General features: G+C 47.9%; 1 protein-coding gene across 1 annotated transcript in view; it reads left to right on the forward strand.

Moving 5' to 3' along the window:
• The window catches only part of LOC101986937 (acyl-CoA desaturase 1-like), a 12,714-nt gene extending 5,780 nt beyond the window's left edge, over window positions 1-6,934 (forward strand). Inside the window, exons 3-5 of the mRNA XM_005352335.1 lie at window positions 536-741; window positions 2,416-2,648; window positions 6,735-6,934. Coding sequence (XP_005352392.1) covers window positions 536-741; window positions 2,416-2,648; window positions 6,735-6,934 — 639 coding nt within the window. The remainder of the gene's footprint in view (window positions 1-535; window positions 742-2,415; window positions 2,649-6,734) is intronic.
• Window positions 6,935-13,870: the final 6,936 nt, after the last annotated feature.

Consider the following 13,870-nt stretch of genomic DNA (forward strand, 5'->3'; position numbering starts at 1 on the left):
CTAGCTCTTGTAGACCAGGCTGGCCTCGAACTCACAGAGATCCGCCTGCCTCTGCCTCCCGAGTGCTGGGATTAAAGGCATGCGCCACCACTGCCCTGCTGACGTGGAGTTTTTGCACCTTCACTATAGAGCAGAACCTTGGAGCCCAAGGCCATCTGCATCCTAACCTCTCTGCCCCTGGCTCAGACATTGCCAGAGGAACCCTGTCTCATGCTGCTTGTCTGAAGAGTCACCATGTTCTCTACCAGCGAAACAGTCTGAGCACTAAGACTCACCTCCCGTTTCCCACCACGCACCCCTGAGAAGCAACAATGCCATTCTTGTGCTCTGGGCCCCTGAGCTGCTTTTCCACATAAGCTCTGGGAGTAAACGGCTGGAGAGGGTGTTCCTCCCGTCCTCCTTAGGAATCAGAGGCTCGGGACTCTGATAATGAGTTGGACTGAGAGTTCCAGGCCCTGGCAGACACCTAGGCTCTTGCATTCTCCCAGGAGGGCTTCTCTTCTCAATATCAGTGTCCCCTTTTCTGTCCTTCCAGAATGACGTGTATGAATGGTCCCGAGATCACCGCGCCCACCACAAGTTCACAGAAACACACGCTGACCCTCACAATTCCCGTCGTGGCTTTTTCTTCTCTCACGTGGGCTGGCTGCTCGTGCGCAAACATCCGGCTGTCAAAGAGAAGGGCGGAAAACTGGACATGTCTGACCTAAAAGCCGAGAAGCTGGTCATGTTCCAGAGGAGGTGAGTGAGAGGGATGGAGCTTGGGAAGTAGGGTTTCAAGACGGACACATTCCCTTAGCACTTAGAATAGCTGAATGAATTTCTGGGTTTATATGCTCACAACTGTCATTTAAGTCAAGTGTGGTGGTGCATGCCTATAATCCCAGTGCCGGAGAGACACAGGCAGACAGATCTCTGTGAATTCCAGGTCAGCCAGAGTCACATAATGAGACTGTCTCAAAAAACAAAGATCCTCTGGGGACTGAAGAGGTGGCTTAGCAGTTAAGAGCACTTCCTGTTCTTCCAGAGGACCCTCGCTCAGATGCCAGCATTTATATCGTGCGGCTTACCCCTGCAACTCCAGCTCCAGAGAACCTGACACTCAATTCCGGCCTTCACAAGCACACATGTTCACGTGGCATTTACTCCCATAGACATGCGCACATACACATAAATAAAAATAATCTTTAAAAAAAGAAAAAAGTCGGCCGGGTGGTGGTGGCGCACGCCTGTAATCCCAGCACTCGGGAGGCAGAGGCAGGCGGATCTCTGTGAGTTCGAGGCCAGCCTGGTCTACCAAGGGAGTTCCAGGACAGGCTCCAAAGCTACAGAGAAACCCTGTCTCGAAAAACCAAAAAAAAAAAAAAAAAAAGAAAAAAAAAAAAAAAAAAAGAAAAGTCCATTGGCCAGAAGGGGTGGCACGTAGGTCTTTAGTCCTAGTACTTGATAGGCAGAAACAAGTGAATCTGTGAGTCTGAAGCCAGTGTGGTCTACATAGTGAGTTCCAGGACAGCCAGAAAGACATAGTGAGACCCTGTTTCAAAAAAAAAAGAATAAAAACAAACGAATTATCATTTCAAACAGACTAATGTCATCCCGAGTGTCTTAGACACACATGGGATTAACACAGCTTGTCTTTCCAAAAGCACATGGTGCTGTCGTAGCTGTGCTTTAAAGGTTTGGTCAGGTGAGGCCAGGTGAGGTCAAGTGAGGCCAGGTGAGGTCAAGTGAAGAAGACACTGAGCCCAAGAGGTGAGGAGAGGACACAAGTTAGCCTACAGAAGACGCAGATTAGGGAAGAAATGGGAAAGCTGGATGCTAGGCCTCGCCTGTGACCCAAAAATTGAAGACAGGGCTGCTGGGCACCAATCAATTCTCTCGGGAAATCAGAGGTCGGTCTGGGTGCAAATGAAATTGGGACAAGGCTTCCAGAGGGACAGAACCCACGGGAGATCGAGGACACTCCTTATGCTTCCTGGAGCTTTTGCAATGTGCAGGCTTTGAGGGAGGAGGTTAACAGGAAATGGAAAAATGTCAAAGACCCTGAAAGAGAAAAAGGGGGCTTAGGGACAGATGAAAACCAGCCCTGGCATCCTTGCAGACTGAGGCTGTGGTTTGGTCCTGATTTGTTGAATGACCTGCCTCATCTCTCTACGAAGAAGAATAGGGACCTTGTTCTATGGGCAACTGGTGGGATTATCTTGGGACAGTCTCAGCTCAACGTAGACTTACCTTGAGAATGATAACGATATTCTGTTCTGAAAGGATTTTCCACCCCCGTTCTTTCTGGACGGGGCTCCCAGGCCACAGCTGCACTCAGTGGAAGAGGAAGATAACAGCCCCTCCCACTGAGAAGAGCCCATCTAGGTAAGGTATCCTTGCTCCACCAACTCTGCGTGTGCTCTCTCCCCATAGGTACTACAAACCCAGTGTCCTGCTGCTGTGCTTCATCCTGCCCACGCTGGTGCCCTGGTATTGCTGGGGTGAAACTTTCCTACACAGTCTGTGTGTTCCCACTTTTCTGAGATACACTCTGACCCTCAACGCCACCTGGCTGGTGAACAGTGCCGCTCATCTCTACGGCTATCGCCCTTATGACAAGAACATTGACCCCCGGGAGAATCCCTTGGTTTCCATGGGATCTCTGGGTGAGTAAGCCATCTATAGCATGATGGCATTCAGTGGTCTTAGGTTTCGAACCTGGGACTGATGGCTGAGGTCCCTATTTAACATATCAGATATCAGAGCAGACCTGGCTGCCGGGTTCCCCCTGTGTCTCTCAGTCCCTACTTGTTACAGGGCCTCCTGACTGGCACACCCTGTCCCCTAGCCTGAACTCTCCAGCTCAGGGGACCAGGCTGTTCTTCCTATGGCCTCTCCCAGGTGTCCCTGCCTCTGGCTAGACTCTCCCACATATCCTCCTTCTCCATCACACCGAGGAGCAGTCATGTCTTTTTCTTTTCCTTTTTTTTTTCCTTCCCATTCTGTCTCCTTATTTGGTGAGCTGTGAGGAAGACACAAAGCATCTGTACTTGTGTTTCGTGTCTCCCACTGTAAAACTAGGGGTTGTGAAATTGGGGAGAACATGAGAGTCAGGCAAGACGTTTCATGTAAAAGAGGGAAGGATTAAAAATACTATCTTTGATTGGAAGGTCAAAAAACAAACAAGCCAGGTTATGGTGGTGTACACATTTAATCCCAGCACTTGGGAGGCCGAGGCAGGTGGATCTCAGTGAGTTTGAGGCCAGCTTGGTCTACAAAGCAAGTTCCAGGACAGCTCGGATTATTTACACAGAGAAACCCTGTCTCAAAAAACCCAAATGTAAACAAACAAACAACCTCTAAATGATCCTGGTTAAGTTTCCCTTTCTCCAGTCAACTCTGATTCACTTCTCTAGGCTGGGCTAGAATTTCCTGCTTGGGTCAGGAGACTCATAGCTATAATAGCAGTATCAATGGAGAATACAATAAACCTAGTGTGTCATGCCTAGCCATGCTATATAAAGAAAAAGAAAGCCCTGATTTTTTTCAGTGGACTTAAAAGTGTGCCATTCTTGGGGGCTGGAGAGATGGCTCAGCGGCTAAGAGCTGACTGCCCTTCCAGAGGTCCTGAGTTCAATTCCCTGCAGTCACATGGTCTCACAGCCATCTGTAATGAGATCCGGTGCCCTCTTCTGACATGCAGGCACGCATGCAGACAGAACACTGTATGCATGACAAACAAACAAGCAGAAGGGTGCCCTTCTCAGAGCCTTGGCTCACCTCCCAGGTGTCTTTAATGCACTCCCTCCGCCCCCATCCAGGCTACAGGCACCCCCCCCCCACTGCTTGTGTGAGGTCTTCCGTTCACCAATGTTTAAGTCAATCTTATCTACTTAAGCTATAGCCTACAACTCTTAAACCGTCATAGAAGTGGGATCCCAAGGCCTGAGATGAATTCTGCAAATGTACTATAGTGAAGGTTCCATCTCCAGCCGCTTTTGGACTTGGCTACTAGAAGCAGCAGCCAGCACCCTGCTTTTCTCTCTGGGCGTTTCCTCTCCATGCCTTCTCGTCCTCCCCCACCGCATCTTCTGCTCTCCTGCTTCCTGCCATCCTAGTCTCAATTCCTTCTTCCCTTCCTCTCCCTCTTCCCTGCTTCCTTTATCCCGTAAGGCCTACACTTACAGCCTTGTGCAAATGCTCCCTCTCTGAGCTAAGTCCCCAAGCCCTCTTTCGAGTTTCCACACTGTGGGTCAAGAGTTCACTATGTAGTCTAGTCTGGCCTTGCACTTACTCTGTAGCTCAGGCTGACGGTGAACTTCTACCAATAAGCTATTTGCCCGGTTCTTTTATTATTATTATTATTTTTACCTTGGAAATATGGTCTTTCTAATTTGTCCCAGCCAGACTTGAACTTCCTGTCTCCTGGTCAGCCTCTAGGTAGCTTGGATCACAGCCAGGGCTAAGTAACAATGTATAAATCCAGACCCCACAGTCAAAGGCTTCATCTGTTTTGTTATATTTCATGATAAATCGTTCTGTTTTTGTCCTCTCTATAAAATTTAGCACCTTATATCTTGATGTTATTCCTACATATTTTTATCTGTATACATAGAAATTGTAGGGCTGGAGAGATGGTTCAGAGGTTAAGAGCATTGCCCGCTCTACCAAAGGTCCTGAGTTCAATTCCCAGCAACCACAAGGTGGCTCACAACCATCTGCAATGGGGTCTGGTGCCCTCTTCTGGCTAGCAGGCATACACACAGAATATTGTATACATAATAAATAAATAAATATTTGCCGGGCCATGGTGGCGCACGCCTTTAATCCCAGCACTCGGGAGGCAGAGGCAGGCGGATCTCTGTGAGTTCGAGACCAGCCTGGTCTACAGAGCTAGTTTCAGGACAGGCTCCAAAGCCACAGAGAAACCCTGTCTTGAAAAACCAAAAAAAAAAGAAAGAAAGAAATTGTAAAAGGAAGTTAGATTTTAATTTTTTTTTTTTTTTGGTCTTTTGAGATGAAGCTTCTCTATGTAGCCCTGGCTGTGTTGGAACTAACTCTGTAGACCAGGCTGACCTCGAACTCACAGAATAAGGGGGATTAAAAGCACGCACCACCACCACCTGGTGATTTTTATACTTCTTGAAGTCATAGTTTATATTTCTTGTAATAAATTTGTGTAAATGTTCAGTTAAATCCTCAGTGTCATAAAAATAACACATTTTCATCCAAATCAGGAATTTCAGAAAAATGTTTTAAGTATCACGTTATACAGAAAACCTTTATTAGAGAGGTTGTGTGTGTCCGTCGGGTTCTCCAGAGTAACAGAACTTATAGCACGCATGTATGTTAGAAGGACTAACAGGCTGTGGTCCAGCTAGTTGTCAAAGGCTGCCTGTGGACGGAAGGTCCAGAATCCAGTAGCGGCTCAGCCTAGATGTCTGCGCTGGTTTTCCTTACAGCCAGAAGCCTGAAGAAGTAAGGCCAGTGAAGGGAAAGTCTTGCTAGTAAGGGAAGCTGAGAACAAGTGCGCGAAGAGAGATTTCCTTCCTCTACTCCTAGGCTTCCAGCAGAAAGTAGGACCCAGGTAGGGGTGTGTCTTCCCACCAAGGATAGAGACTGGAAGTGGGTCCTCCTAGTTCAAATGATTTGGTTACACAAAAAATCCCACACCGGTGCACCCAATCAGTTGGAGGTTTTAGTTAATTCCGGATACAGTAAACTTCACAACCAAGAATAGCCATCACAAGCCGGGCATGACGTTGCTCGCCTTCAACCCCAGCACTCTAGAGGCAGAGGCAGGAGGATCTCTGAGTTCAAGTTCAACCTGGTCTACAAAGGAGCTCCAGGACAGTCAGAGATACACAGAGAAACCGTGTCTCAATTCCACCTCCCCCAACCTCTCTTCCCGCCCCAAAAAGAATAGTCATTGCGGTGAGCATGGCTGTGTGGCTGATGGGGGAGGGTAGCCCTGCCGCAGTGCCTGTGTACTGATCAGAGGACCACTCTGTACTGTCCGTTCTGTCCTTCCATCTGCATACGGCTTCTTTGCATCAAACTTGGGTTGCCAGGCTGGCTCCACCAGCTTGTATCTCTTGCAATATGTTTATGTAAATATTTCATTAAATATTCAGGTTTATTTACTATAAAAGTAACTGTCATTCAAATATCAGAAATTTCAGGAAAAAATTAAATATCATATGATAGAAGAAACCTTTATTAAAGGGATCTGTTTACGAGCATCCCCCTGCACCAGGGTCCGAGCTCTAAGAAGTAGCAGCCACAGCAGCCACTGTGGGAACTAGCAATGGCTGGGCCCCAGTTTCTCTTCCTTTCCTGTTGTAGCTGCCTACACTTTCTGGAGACACCAGCCCCACGGGGAAAGGGGTGTTGCCTGCTCACCTTCGTAAGAAGCATAGACACTGATCTTCCATAGGATTCTCCCCTCCTGAGAACACATACACAGTCCAGGAGCCAAGAGCATCTCAGAGCGTACTGACATTCCGGCACTTTCCAATGTAAAGTATTTCCCCAGAATAATCAGATTCTTACCCTATTGGCCTCGAGACACGTTTCCTTCCAACATACTTTCAAATAGTAAGGACAGTCACCAGGGCTTCTGAACTCGTTGCTTCTGAGTAGAGGGCAGTGGGTTAACCATTCACTAAAGAACAGCACTGGGTAAGAGGTGTGTGAAGAGGAAGAGACGGCAGTCACCGAGCCCCCTAATGCTCCCCGTGCTTCTCTTCCAGGCGAGGGCTTCCACAACTACCACCACGCCTTCCCCTACGACTACTCTGCCAGTGAGTACCGCTGGTACATCAACTTCTCGACATTCTTCATCGACTGCATGGCTGCCCTGGGCCTGGCTTACGACCGGAAGAAAGTATCTAAAGCCGCTGTCTTGGCCAGGATTAAAAGAACTGGAGATGGAAGCCACAAGAGTAGCTGAGTTTGGGGGTCACCTTTTTTTTTCCATTCCTAAAACCAGCTGACCAGATAGTGTGGCTCAAATAGTAAAAAATACCATCAATGTTCTAAAGAGTCTTGTTTCAAGACACTGTTATTGTAAAATATTCAAATATTAAAAGGTAAAAACTCTTTCATGGTCTAAGCAGATACCCTTTTATTCTTAGTCTTCTACTCCAGGGGCCTTTTTTTTTTTTTTTTTTTTTTTTTTTTTTTTTTTTTTTTTTTTTTTTTTTTTTTTTTTTTTTGGTTTTTCGAGACAGGGTTTCATCCAGGGGCCTTTTCGTGGCTAAGTCCTCCCCTCCCTCTTCATACTTTATTGCTTTCAGGGAAGCTGTGGTTAGCAGTAGGTAGGAAGAGACCTTTGAAAACTCAGCAAATGTTTTAAATTAAAGGACTCCACGGAGAGCGCTCTTGCCTTGATCTCTCTTGAGCGTCAACGGAGGTGTCTCGAGCTAAGACTCCAAGCAGATCCCCCTGGACGTTGTCTGCTAACTACCGTCGGGAACAGGCAAAAACCGACAAAGAAAAAAACTACCACAGACAGAAAAACAAAAGCCAAACCCTTTCCCTGGCACAGGGCTTGCACTGTGATAAACTACCAGGGGAGTCAGCAGGCTGGATGTGATCCTTACATGGGGGCAGTGTCACGTGGAAGGAGTTATAATGTTCTTTCTGTGATTGGACCCAGCGTCTGCCCAAGCAGACACCAGCCCCTCCACACAGCATCCTTCCTTTCTGTCCTGTGCCCTAGAACTTGGCAAGGAAATTCTTCTCATTTCAAGACGGAGAGGGATGAAGAGGCTGAGACAGGCAGCTGCTCACAGTTAGCTTTCCCAGGGAAAGTTGTTTAGATCGAAGAGTTTCTGACGGATGACTCCACGCCCCTCTGCAACAGTTTCAAAGCCCGGTCCCTTTATTAGTCCAGGTTGCTCCTTGGATTGATAAAATCCAGGCATCCCTCCACAGCGTTTTCTCCTTACCTTGTTCCTTCCTGTTAGATTTTATGTTCATGATGATCCTAGGTCAGCGAACATTTGTTGCACATGCTTGGTTTAAAGAGACAGCTGGGGGCTGGAGAGATGGCTCAGCGGTTAAGAGCATTGCCTGCTCTTCCAAAGAAAGGTCCTGAGTTCAATTCCCAGCAACCACATGGTGGCTCACAACTATCTGTAATGAGGTCTGGTGCCCTCTTCTTCTGACCTACAGTCATACACACAGACAGAATATTGTATACATAATAAATAAATAAATAATTTTTTTAAAAAAAGAAACAGCTGGGGGGGCTGGAGAGATGGCTCAGTGGTTAAAAGTCCTGAGTTCAATTCCCAGCAACCACATGGTGGCTCACAGCCATCTGTAATGAGATCTGGTGCCCTCTTCTGGCATGTGCCATAATACATGGAGGCAGAATGTTGTATACATAATAAATAAATGAAAAAAATCATTTTTAGAAAAAAGTTATAGGAGACAGCTGGATGATGCTATGCAGGCTGCTAGGGAGAACATTCTCCACCAGTCTTCCTGAGCTGTACTCAACAATCGGACTGGCCAGGCAATGTGCTCGCCACTACAACAGCAGCAAGTCTGTTGGGGGTAACCAACTGCTACCTGGGTAGACCTGAGACCCACTCGACAGACGGGAGTTCAACATCGAAAAGCCTGGGGCTGGGGTCCAGGGAGATGGCTCAGCAGATAAAGGCCCTTGCTGTGAAAGCCTTATGACCTAGGGTCAATCCCAGGAGACCTATAAAAAGCTCAACAAAGCCAGATGGTGGTGGCGCAGGCCTTTAATCCCAGCACTCAGGAGGCAGAGGCAGGCGGATCTCTGTGAGTTCGAGGCCAGCCTGGTCTACAAGAGCTAGTTCCAGGACAGGAACCAAAAGCTACGGAGAAACCCTGTCTCGAAAATTAAAAAAAAAAGCCAGGCGATGGTGGCGCACGCCTTTAATCCCAGCACTCGGGAGGCAGAGGCAGGCGGATCTCTGTGAGTTCGAGACCAGCCTGGTCTACAGAGCTAGTTCCAAGACGGCTCCAAAGCCACAGGGAAACCCCTGTCTCGAAAAACCAAAATAAATAAATAAATAAATAAATCTCAACAAAGGGGTACATTTCTGTAATTTTAGTACTCCTATGGAGAGACGGGAGACACAGAGAGACTTCCCTAGAAGCTTGCTGGCCTGCTAGCTGGGAGTAGCTTGGCAAGAGAGATCCCACCTCCAAAACAAGGTGGAAGAACTGACCCCAAAAGTTGTCCTGTCACCTGCATGTGTACCCCCACACACACAAATAACGACAGTAACTTTTTAATTAAATTTTTAAAGCCTGTAGCTGTGGACTTCCTAAGCCTTAATAAGGCACTTACTATTGTTTTCCTAGCTGGACATAATGTGTCCATCAAATTACCTTCTGAACAACTCTGTTTTTGCCTGTTTGGGCAAAACCTCTCAGCTTTGGTCAGAGAAGGCTCTTTTCACTGTGGTCAGCAGTAGCTTCCGAGACTCGGTTTGTCTTAGTAGTGAGACTACGTGACCGAGTGCTCAGTCCTGAAAGCAGCATTTATGTTAATGTCTCCAGCGCTCAGGGAACATCATGGTAGAAGCGGCAGAAACAGCGTTTGCTCCTGAGAGCAGGGGCTATGGTGCACAGAAGACTGTCTTCCAGGCATGGCATGGCCTGTGCACTCTCGAACTTAGGGCGGATGTGATTACCTGCAAAACATCTATTCAAGATTGGGCCTGTCACCATCATGTCATGCCTAGGAGTGGGGCTCACGAAATAGAGACGGACAGCTTTTCCGTCTTCCCTCCCTCCCTCCCTTTCTCTCTCTTCTTGGTGGAGACACTGGTAAGGCATCTGCACTTCTGTAAACGAAGCTGCTCCCATGGTCATGTAAGTCATTCTCATGAAATCTATTGACTATATAAAAATAAAAGTAAAAAGTAAAAATAAAGACATGAAAATAGAAGGGGAGCTGGAGAGATGGCTTAAACGAGAGTGGTTAAGGACCCCACTGCACTTCAGAGGACCTAGTTTCCCTTCTCAGCGCCCATAGGGCCCCTCATACTGTCTGTAACTTCAGCTCCAGGGGATCTGGTGCCCTCTTCCGGCCTCTGTGGGTACTGCATGAATGTACACAGGCAAGCAAAACACTATACATAAATATTTGTTTAAAGACTTGAAGGTAGAAGGAGACTAGCTGGGGAAAAAAGTAACTGAGTAAGAAGAGTAGCAGAATGAGAGAGGGTAACAGAGGCCCCAGGAAGACCCAGAAAGTTCGGTCTTGGCAATGACTGTATAGACTTTCTAAGGGTGTTCCTCAAAGGACATAATTTACAACAAGGTTTGAAGACCAAGTGAGGCTTACATCTTTTTAACATGGTTTAAAAATTAAAATTCCATGGGCTGGTTTATTTTCCTTATCTTGGAGAATCTTCTTTTGTAAGTGAAACTGTAGGGTGGTTTCATGAGACACATTGTTTTGATTCAGGGATAAGATAGGAGGGCCAAGCCACAAGGTTACAAGCATTCTGACCTTAAAGAAGTATATTTGCTGTTTTCGACATGGGTGTTTGAGGTCTCTTCTGGAAAACATTGCATCGCCACAGACAATTCTGGCTTCATTAGTTGTGTTGGAGATACTTGACTCACAGTCAATGAGAAAGGCAAACCAGATTCCAGAACCAAGAGCTTCTTTCCCTTTTCTGTCCCCATGATGAGATGGGCTCATGCCTTCCCTTCTGGGATGGACCTCAGCCTCTGAAATCGAGAGGCCCAATCAATCCTTCCCCCATCAAGTTGTTTCTTAAAAAGCTGACTTCTTTATTTGAGCATATCAATGCAGAAGTCGTTATTATAGAACCATTTGTGTCTGTTTGCTTGCTTGCTTGCTTGTTTGAGACACGGGCTCACTAGGTATCCCAGGCTGGTCTTGAACTCACAGAGGACTCACTGAGAAGAGCCTCTGCCTCCCAGTGCTTGGGATCATTAGGGCATCTTAACACTACACCCCAGCTGAGTTTTGACAGGTCTGTCATGTGCTTGACTTTTTCCAACCACAGTTCACCCTGTTCCATCCTCAGCTCCTCCAGGGAGCTTTCCCCTGCTGGAAAGTTGCCCTGTGACTAGGCAGTCATGCTCAGTGAGATGAAGACTCTCAGGGGTGTCTGGGTCTATCTCTGCTACCGAACATGCTAGGTTTCACCCAAGTATGAAGTAAGTCCAGTAGCCTTCTATGATGCAGGCAAAAACTTATTTTCCTCAATGGATTTGGCACAAGGGATTCCGATAATAATCACAAAGCACGAGAAATAGAGAGTGTGCCTTGGAGTGGCTGGGGGCAAAAAGAACTTCCTCCTGGGGACACTCAGCTCTGTCCCGCCCCACGACCCTCCCCAGACTTCTCTATCCAAGCTGTAAAGGAGCAGGTGGGCTGTGTTGACTTCAGGTAGGTCTGGACCCACATGAGGACCTGCTCAGAAATCCCTACAGAGTATCCATTCTAGGCCATTTCTCAAAGGAAGCAGTAATAGTTAGGGTCAGGGAAAGCAAAGTGAGTTGTTCCCTAATTCCAGCAGAGGGCGCAAGAATGCTCACAGCGCCTCTTATTTCTTGGAGAATTCTAGATGACCTAAAAAACATTCCCGACACACACCTTTTTCTTGGTATAGCAGTGTAAAATGATGTGGATTTCCACAACATTACCCACCTTAATGAGGACAGTTACACAGGCTGAATCACAGCCCCACACTGCAGCAGTCCTGCTGTGCGAGGGTTTTCAGTCAATCCACTGGTTTGGATACAGTCAGTGCTTTGTTGATACTCAAGAAACATGCCCTGCTACGATCCTAGCATTTTTATCTCGGCAAGTTTTTTTTCTCCATCCTCCTTAAGACTTTGGTACAAGCTGCACTAACTGTAAATCATTTAATTTTCTTCTCAAGTAAAAGTGAGGAGGCGGGAGAGATGGCTCAGTGGTTAAGAGCACTGGCTGCTCTTCCAGAGGTCCTGAGTTCACTTCCCAGCACCCACACGGTGGCTCGCTACCATCTATGGTGGGGTCTGATGCCCTACCTTGCATAGGGTTGTACATGCGGATACAGCACTCATATAGATTAAATAAATAAATCTTTTAAAAATAAAGTAAAAATGAGAAAAAGCGAACGATTCTGAGGCATTTTGTACATTCACATGGTTACGAAGCCAACACACCTACTTCCAAAATATTTTCCTCACTCCAGAGAGACACTACACCCTAACTCTGACCCTTCTTCTCCTCCTCTTTCACCTCCCGCGCCCATCCCCCACTCCTGGCAACAATTTCTCTTTTGCTCTTGGTTTACTGTAGTATTTCACAGAAACAGAGTCATAGGCCTGGCCTTCTTCCAGCATGTTCTGTCCATCTGCTGACAGCGGAGCACAAATGACTTGACTCCTTTCACTTTTCCTATTAGCACCTCATTGTGCCTAGACATCCTCAGTGTGGCCAACGCCGCCGGACTAGCTGGCCTGGGAACTCCTGGGCAGCCATCTGTCTCTCCCTCCCCCATCTCCCTTCAAGAGTTCTGTGATTCCAGGTACGCACTGCCGCATCTGGCTTCACCTGGGTTTTGGGATTTGAAGTCAGGGCCTTGAGTCTGTCTGGCAAGGTCTTTATGCACTGAGCCCCCTTCTCAGCACCTCTTTTATCCTGGGGAGCAGTCTCTTTTCCCCAGTTAAATTTCACAGCTAAATGTGCGTTCAGTCTAGCTTCTGTCTCTTCGGTTTTCTACAGACTGTCAGGTGCACAGAGGAAAGGAAGCGGATCTCCACACTTTTGGTCAAACTGTACACAGGTCCGTTTTCCTTTCCCAACGTCTATTTCCTAATTCCTTAGAAATACAGGTTCTTTTCCGCGCCGTTAATAAAATACCAGACAAAAGCAACTTAAGGGAGGACGTTTTCCTTTTGGCTTACAGGGGAAGATGCATCAGGGAGGTGTTCCAGCTCCACCAGCAGGAGCATGAGGTGACCTTGTGTCTGTCAGGAAAGGCTCGTGCCCAGCTCCCTGCGACCTCCTTTTGCCTTTTTTAATTCAGTACAGACCCCAGCGTGTGTCAAGGTGCTACCCACATTCAGGGCGACTCTCCCCTTCCTCAGTCAGTCCAATCGGACACACTCAAGAAGTCTATCTCTTTGGCGATTCTCAATCCAGTCAGTCTGACAGTTAAAATTAATCACAATGAAAACACTGAGGTGGCAAGTCTATGGCCCTGTGTGCCCGGTGACACAGCTATGAACACTACACAATTACTGGAGCATTTGCTTCTAACTAATTTGGGTGTGGGACAGAAGTGGAGCTTCGGGCTCTTGCGGTAATTCTCCAATCCTCCTTGGGTCACCAACCTGCTTTCCACAGCGGCCGAACCACTCTCCATCCTCACCAGCAGTGTTTAGCGGCACCCCTGACTGTGACTCTGCCTTCCCCATGAAATACGGGCTAGGGGAAGTGATCCTAGCCTTTTCCACTCTAAGCCTGTTGGAGGTGACAGCCTGTCCTCCAAAATCACCAAGGCACACTCGCCACAATCCCTCGGGGATCTCCACAGCCATCTTTCCTAGAACCCTCCACTCGGCCTCACACAGAACCCCACACTTAACCCCTACAAAGCTGGGGCCTGGGGCAGGAGGAAGCGGCTGTACTCAACGCTTCAGTCTTCCGGTCGCGGGTGCTTGCTCAGGCGCACCAAGCCCCGCCCCCGCTCCCACGCCCTGTCTCTGCCCAGGCAGGTCTGCCCGCCCCGAGCCCCACGCCGGAGGAGACAAAGGGAGAGGCGAGCCGTCCCTCCCGGGTTACTCCCGGTCAGCACCGCCCCGGGGTTACTCGCGTTCACTCGGCCCACAGCGCCTGACCCCGCGCAGCCAATCAGCAGCCGCGCTG

Source organism: Microtus ochrogaster, chromosome 8, assembly GCF_000317375.1.
Source record: "Microtus ochrogaster isolate Prairie Vole_2 chromosome 8, MicOch1.0, whole genome shotgun sequence".
NCBI classification, from domain to species: domain Eukaryota; kingdom Metazoa; phylum Chordata; class Mammalia; order Rodentia; family Cricetidae; genus Microtus; species Microtus ochrogaster.